The sequence below is a fragment of the Triticum aestivum genome, chromosome 2D (genome assembly GCF_018294505.1).
Source record: "Triticum aestivum cultivar Chinese Spring chromosome 2D, IWGSC CS RefSeq v2.1, whole genome shotgun sequence".
Classification (NCBI taxonomy): Eukaryota; Viridiplantae; Streptophyta; class Magnoliopsida; order Poales; family Poaceae; genus Triticum; species Triticum aestivum.
Genome location: NC_057799.1, coordinates 522,681,421 through 522,688,180, shown reverse-complemented (window position 1 = coordinate 522,688,180; position 6,760 = coordinate 522,681,421). Strand labels below are relative to the sequence as shown.

Genomic DNA, 6,760 nt, shown 5'->3' with positions numbered 1-6,760 from the left:
TTGGTGCAACAAATATTTATGTCTCATGGGTTGCAATTGCAAGTATGGTATAGAGTTATTTACACTCAAAGCGCAATCAGTCCTCCTGGGAAACAGAATGAGAAGAAACAACAGCTATTTAATCATTATTATTAATCTTTCTGATCCAGCTTGATGCTATGTTGTGTGTGTACCTCTTGCTATCTTCACAGGGAAATTATGCTATTCTACATTCTGCAAAATTTCCTGACAGAGGGTCAAGTGATTTTGCATTGTTTTCTTGCCGAGGAGGCTCGTAGAGACCGTCCAGATGATGAAGCTGCTAATTCAACTGCACACTCCATCCCATACTGTCCTCCACAAGGCCTTTCTGGATAGCTGTAAGTGCCGAATACAGTTGCTGGGACACCGCTCCGACCTTCCCGCCCCCATACTCCACTCTGCAAACGAACGAGAGTTGATCGATTTCAATACAGGAATGGTAATCAATAGACGACATGGCTGGCAGATCCCATAAGTTTTCCAATATTGCGCCAACTGGCAATTGCAGATTTTGTATGAACAACCAATGAAAGAAGATAATAAACCCTGCCTATCCTGGTACAATCATAGGCCTTGCAGAGCCAGGCCCCAACAATTCAGTGGAGCTGGTACAATCATAGAGCAAACATGAAATGCTGCTGCTGCCGCTGCTAGGCGCTTAACTCATAGTTAGAGATGCAATATGTCTGAATGCCTAATTTCGTAAGCTTATAAACCCTGCCTATCCTGCCTAGATTTGGTAGTCTCATTAATCAAATACTCCCTCCATTCCATGATAAGTGTCGTGCTCTTAGTTCAAATTTGAACTAAAACCACGACACCTATTATGGAACGGAGGGGGTATGTAAATGGATGCTAGTAGAAAAATAATTGCTTCAAGACTATGGTATTTTACCTTCTTCCGTGGTACACAATGGAACCAACGGGTGATAGTACAACGGCAGTCCCTGTACAGAAGACTTCATCAGCGTCAAGCAACTCATCTATCGCAATAAGGCGCTCTTCGACCTGAAAATAAGAAAGCTAGCATGTTAAATGAAAAGATCGTATCATATCTCATATTGTTGCTCCATAGACGATCTAGGCTGAAGATGAACATCCCTGTTTGAGTTACCTGGATTCCAAGATTTTGGGCAATTTCAATTATACTTCTTCTTGTGATTCCAGGAAGAATTGTTCCCGTTAATAGTGGAGTAGAAATAACATTATCCTGTCAGGAAAAATTCAATGATAACATTCCTATCAAAATATAGTAATAAGAAAATAGTGCAATACAACATGTACAGTTTGGAGCAGTCATGGAATTAAGTAAATATCCTGCCTACTAGCATGCTAATCAGGTGATGATATTCTGCATCTGCGCCTTATTTCAGTTCTTTCAATAGACTACGCAAATGCCCCAAGACATCATTGTCAGTGAAATCATAGGCACTAATACTCAACCTACTCTACACTGTTGTTTTCATAGATCCACTAGCAAAGGAAGCCAAATGGAACAAAGTAAAGTACACATACCTTCACCATCAATATATTACAGGAAGAAACTTCCTCCACAAACTTCTTATGCACGGGATCCAAGTAAAGAACATCAGAATGACCTTTCTCCTTGGCTCTTCTCTGAGCACTAACAACCTGCATACAGGGATTCAACAAAAGTGCAAAGCATCAGGAACCACATAACAATATGTTAATGTTCTTCCTGATCTTATCAAACCAGAGAGATCAAGATAAGCATTTATACACACCAAATTTTGAGGAAAGCTACCACTATCCTATGCAAAATTAGAGCTGAGACGGACTTAGCAGCACAACAGTAGCATGCAAGTTGAGGGTAACTGCAAAATATTGGAAGCCAAACTCATATTCACAGAACCAGGGAGTAAAGATGTACACAAGGTAATCGTTGATTAGATGAATAATATCACACTTATTACAGATCAAGGTGTGTTACCGAAGCATAATTTCCAATTGTCTTAATATCACCAGTTCCACCAGGTGCAGCGCGGTGATATTCTTCCTCAGTCAATAAGCTAATTGGTGACAGGCCATCCTGAAAGTAAATAAGACATTGAGATATTACTGTTACAACCATAAAAATGGATATATGAAATAGAAATAAGCCAAATTCACCTTGAAATAGTGACCAACTGGGCAAACATACACAACAAATGTATACTCCGGGGCAGGTGCTACACCTAGCATAGCTCCACTTCCAATCAGCAGCGGCCTGATATATAAAGAACCTTTGCCAGTGGGGGGTACCTACAATCTCATGAAGCACATAACCCATGAGAAAGGAGATATGCATCACATGTCACTGTTCAACGAAAGATGTTCTTACCCAACGCTTGTTTGCCAATATAGTTTGCTTGACAGCTGATAGGAACTGCTCAACGCTTGGTGCAGGCATGCATAGCCGATCTGCACCTATCCTCATCCGCAACGCGTTTTCCTTGGGGCGAAAAACAACTACTGAACCATCCTCCTTTCTGTGTGCTCTAAGACCTTCGAGCAATCCCTGCACGTTTTACAAGCATGTTAGAGCATATCCAACAAAAATGGAGCAAACGAAAGCAGCCTACATATCTGAAATCAACAAGGATATTATTTACATAGCACTGTTCACCAATCATGTAGCGATTCTTCAAGGCAGAGCTGGGAGATAAACAAACCTGGCCATAATTTAAAACTGCAGCAGCAGGGTTCAGCTCGATTGGCCCATATGGAACCAATTCACCCTTGGTGAACACCCCATCTGACGAACATTTCATTATATACATAAAGTCCGTCGGGACCAGTTGAAATCCAAGAGTCTCCCAGTCGAAGTCGACTAGGTCCGGAGTTCCTGTGCTGGAACATGCAGCTCACATGAACAAACAATAATTCGGCAAAACAGGAAAACTGCCCATAATGGGACAGCCAGAACGCAGAAGGGAACTAAGCTTATTGGCAGCTACTAAATGCAAATGCACACTGATACAGTGATAGTACTGCACCGATTTCTTCTAGTTTATTTACCTCCTCGTGGCTAGTAAACCTTTTGACATGATCAATTGTGGATTTTAGCAATCTTTCCTTCTTCGTTTAACTAAGTAGTGGATTGTGACAATATTTTCCTTCAACAGCACATCAATTGTGCATAACTATGTCTTAATGTAGGACAAATGGGCGGACAATAGAAGCACCGGAATGTGAATCAATCCCCATTCTTCATATACAACCTATATATAATTTTTAACTATGTTCTTGTTCTGCCAGTAACAGCAGGCGGGCATAGTGGCTGGCGTAAACGAAAACGAAAGTGCAGCAGCGCGGAGCGCCGGGTCAAGTTACCGTACTTGTATGATGCCGTCATCAGGGCGGAACACGGGCTGCTCCTTGCCGCAGTGCCTCGCCTGGAGACGGAGACGGCGCTGCCGGACAATCGCTTCTGAATCTGCAGACAGACACACTTTTTAGGTGTTTGATGGTTTTCCCCATAGTTGCAGGCAGTACGACTTAACCGATCGCCGTGCTGCAGTAGAAAGTCGCGGATGAAAAACCGTACGGGTTGCGAGGGTAGGCCCGGATGCGGCCTGGGGCTGGGGGAGACCGACGTGCCGCGCGGAGAGGCGGAAGCGGGGGACGCCGGAGCGCGGAGGCGGAGCTCCATATTTGTATGACTCGCCGGGGCGGGGGATCGGCGGTGGGTGGGGGTAGGTTGGTTGACTACTCGGCACGGTTGGGGATATTGGAGAAGGAGTCGCGGGGTGGCGGCTGCGGAACGGACGAATGGCAAGCGTGCCGGCGGCTCGTTGCCATTGGGTCGCCCGCCGGGTGGCGAGGTCCGGAAGTGGGTCGAGGCGTGCGGCTCCACCCTGTCAGTGTGGGTGCGGAGGCCGGAGGCGGCGGGGTAGGCAGGGATTTAGGTCCACCGGTCAGCGAGGCAGAAACGTCTTTAGCTCGGTTTCTCGTAGGAGTGCATATCTGGTGATACCGTGTGTGGCATGATCCCCTGATACGAGACCTTGTTGGCCGTTCGATCTGGACTTGAGGCACAGGATGGAGCAGGCTCAGTTCGCATTGCAATTTATGCAAAAGACACCCTGGGTTATTCTGTGATTCAGCCGAAGTGCATACCGCTCTGTTCTGTTTTCCTCTTCTTCGATACGAAATTTTCCCCACCGCCGCCGCCTAGGTCATATCCTACCGCCGCCGGCCACCATGGAGCATGCCCCATCCGCTGCTGGACGCCCCAATCCAGAGCAACATAGAGGGCTATCGCGTGTGCGACGAAAGTTTGCTCAGAGCCGGCACAAGCTGTTGGCATCCCCATGGGAGCGGAGACGAACCTCTCGTCGCCGCAGCTAGATCCGACCAAGTCGCGGGAGTCGGTGACCCTACTCAACGACGATCAGGTAAGAGGCAGCGCCTCCTTTCTTGTCAGTACCTGGCCGTTTTCTGGTGCCTGCATTCCCGATTTTGATTCTTTGGTTTTAGAACTGGATGTCGGCGTTGCGGGAGTCTGTGTCGTTCGGGCGGTTCCTATCCGAGCCACTCGAGTGGGATACCACGGGGCATGTCTCGCCGGCAACGATGGCGCACGTCCGATCACCTCCGACAGCTGAGTTTGATCTGCCGCTACATGCCGCGGCGTTCAGACCTCAATCTGCGTCCTCCAACTGCAGTGCTGCGCACATTGGAAGTTCTGGACCAGCCCAGAGTTGTAATCCATGCTTGCCCGCGGCTCGTTCGTCACTAAGTGCAACACATATTGGAAAAGCCGATCTCTATATGGTAAGTTCATCCTATAATCTCATTAAATAATGGATTTACTTGTGGGTATCCATATAGAATTGAAACCAATATGTCATCCTATTAGGACAGTTAAACTAAATAAAGCAACAATAATTGCCTGTAGTAAGGAAGATGTAACAGTAGGCAGTAGCAGTCGGCAGCTACGTAGAGAGGTGTGGCAGCAACAACTTTAGTGTTCGTCCGGACATCTTTTTTTGAGAATATAAGATTTCCTTTTCAATTGTTCTCCACAATGTAGCCCTTAATGATAGGAAAGCTCTGAATAAGTGTTGATGTGCAAAAGCATTATCACTATGAAATATTTTTGAGAACATATAGGCACACAAGAAGGTGCCTCTTTGTTTGGCTATTTTCCTTTTGTGAGTCGTGGGTTACTTCTAGACAGGGCTAGAGTGTCACAACTCAACTGTTCAATTGTATGTCAACAAATGAACGAAGTGGAAAAATCATGCAGATACAGCTACATGTACTATTAGTTCTAGTATAAAATTATGTGTCTCACATTTCAGTCGCAACAGATGTTAAAGTTAATTCGTAGTGGAGATATGCATCAATATTTTAAACTTGAAGATTTAGAAGAATGATTACTGCAACATCTTGATGTTCTTGTTGAGTCATTGGTTCTGGCATCTAATCCTGGGATCTAGCAGTGTATAATATTGATCACCACTTCTTGTCCTAATATGTCCATCTGAATTGTATATAAACGCAATCTTTCTTATAAAGTGTCATAGAATGTTTCTTACATACAGTAGTTGAAAACCTCATGTACAGCCTAGCATAAGTGAGCATTTAGAGTAATTGACTAAAATTCATGCCAAATGAGGCTCAATAATGCTCGACTAACAGAAAATCCCAGTAGAACTCTAGGTCAGGCTGGGACCTCCCAGTATTGGAAATCTATGTACTTGTTCTCACTTTGCAGCAGCTGGAATTAGGAAAGTTTGATGGATCAAAATTACTTTATCACAGTGTAATAGGCTGACTTGCTGGCCAAATAAACTGGCCTGCTAATCAAAATAGTGTCTTCTTTGACTATCTACAAATATTATGGGTAAAATAAGATGTAAGCATTGTTTAGTTTTCTAACAAGAGAACAATGACATGGAGGGCGAGTAACAGACCTTTCGTACTCGGCACACTGAACTCAGTACATGTGCGATTGTCGACTGCTACTTTCTTGATTAACTACATAGCAAAAGTGGAAAGAAGAAAAAGAGGTGAATATAACTCTACTGGTTATGACTTGTGAGCATGTCATGATCTCTTAGTGTAACAAGCGATTTTTTTTACATGCTGTTATAGGTCAAGAAACAACAAAATTGATCAGGAGAATTAGATGGTGCAACAGACATGCAGGTTATTTGGCGTCACAGAAGTATTTACGGTTTCACATATTTAATGTTGTACGATCTTTTGAGAGGGTTTATTAGGTTGTTGTAATTCTTGATGTTATCATGTAGGTGTGCATTTCTGCCCAGCATAGGATGGCGTACAAGGAGAATATGGAGTCACCAAGTGATCTGTAGTGAAGCTGTTTGGTTTAATTATGTAAATTAGTGAACTAAGTAATATGCTTGTAAATATATGTATATTAAGGTCATGTTAATTCCTAGACCAAGATGGCAGCATATGATGCACCTTTATTTGTGGACATGCTTCTGATCCAGCGATCTTTTGATGCTATGAATGATTTTTGGCAATTTGCCATCCCTCACAATTTGTTAGCTTGTACTATTGTTTGTTGAGATTGATTTTTTGTCAAGATTTCTGCTAAATATTTTGATCATCGAAAATTTCATATGTGAATACAGGAATGAAAAATGGGTTCATGCTGATCACATGCCAATATATTCATTATGAAATAAAATTGATGGCGACCTGAAGGCTCAAGATAAGAATGTTTCAAGTTGTTGCTTGCTGTACTGATGAGAGCTTACTT

The 6,760-nt window shown here is 43.7% G+C and overlaps 2 protein-coding genes across 9 annotated transcripts; one reads left to right on the top strand and one right to left on the bottom strand.

Annotated features, from left to right (window-relative positions):
- Positions 1 to 3,866, bottom strand: LOC123054197 (branched-chain amino acid aminotransferase 2, chloroplastic). The gene is made up of 10 exons (XM_044477915.1): positions 3,569 to 3,866; positions 3,360 to 3,457; positions 2,694 to 2,871; positions 2,363 to 2,539; positions 2,152 to 2,283; positions 1,973 to 2,071; positions 1,537 to 1,653; positions 1,136 to 1,231; positions 917 to 1,029; positions 1 to 419 (listed from the first exon to the last, which is right to left on the bottom strand). Exons 1-10 carry the CDS (start codon positions 3,671 to 3,673, stop codon positions 302 to 304), a joined length of 1,233 nt encoding a protein of 410 aa, XP_044333850.1. The 5' UTR covers positions 3,674 to 3,866; the 3' UTR covers positions 1 to 301.
- A 267-nt stretch (positions 3,867 to 4,133) lies between these two features.
- Positions 4,134 to 6,460, top strand: LOC123054196 (uncharacterized). 8 transcript variants are annotated; one of them, XR_006426080.1, is made up of 5 exons: positions 4,134 to 4,418; positions 4,501 to 4,797; positions 5,929 to 6,038; positions 6,124 to 6,177; positions 6,282 to 6,460. XR_006426080.1 is itself a non-coding variant. In XM_044477913.1 (4 exons), exons 1-3 carry the CDS (start codon positions 4,335 to 4,337, stop codon positions 6,142 to 6,144), a joined length of 402 nt encoding a protein of 133 aa, XP_044333848.1. In that variant the 5' UTR covers positions 4,134 to 4,334; the 3' UTR covers positions 6,145 to 6,177; positions 6,282 to 6,460. The 8 variants fall into 8 exon arrangements, 4 of the variants coding, with proteins under 4 accessions (XP_044333848.1, XP_044333846.1, XP_044333847.1 ...); XR_006426077.1 differs by lacking the exon at positions 5,929 to 6,038 and having other exon boundaries at positions 6,124 to 6,196; XR_006426078.1 differs by having other exon boundaries at positions 4,501 to 6,038.
- The last annotated feature ends 300 nt before the right edge of the window (positions 6,461 to 6,760 follow it).

Excerpts from the sequence above, each read along its gene's own strand:
- LOC123054196 (XM_044477911.1), top strand. The coding sequence starts at position 4,335 with ATGGGAGCGGAGACGAACCTCTCGTCGCCGCAGCTAGATCCGACCAAG. Across the intron at positions 4,419-4,500 it reads CCCTACTCAACGACGATCAG|AACTGGATGTCGGCGTTGCG; the intron begins GTAAGAGGCAGC and ends CTTTGGTTTTAG. Across the intron at positions 4,798-6,281 it reads GAAAAGCCGATCTCTATATG|GTGTGCATTTCTGCCCAGCA; the intron begins GTAAGTTCATCC and ends GTTATCATGTAG.
- LOC123054197 (XM_044477915.1), bottom strand. The coding sequence starts at position 3,673 with ATGGAGCTCCGCCTCCGCGCTCCGGCGTCCCCCGCTTCCGCCTCTCCG. Across the intron at positions 3,458-3,568 it reads CGGGCCTACCCTCGCAACCC|ATTCAGAAGCGATTGTCCGG; the intron begins GTACGGTTTTTC and ends GTCTGTCTGCAG. Across the intron at positions 2,540-2,693 it reads CAGTTTTAAATTATGGCCAG|GGATTGCTCGAAGGTCTTAG; the intron begins GTTTGTTTATCT and ends TAAAACGTGCAG.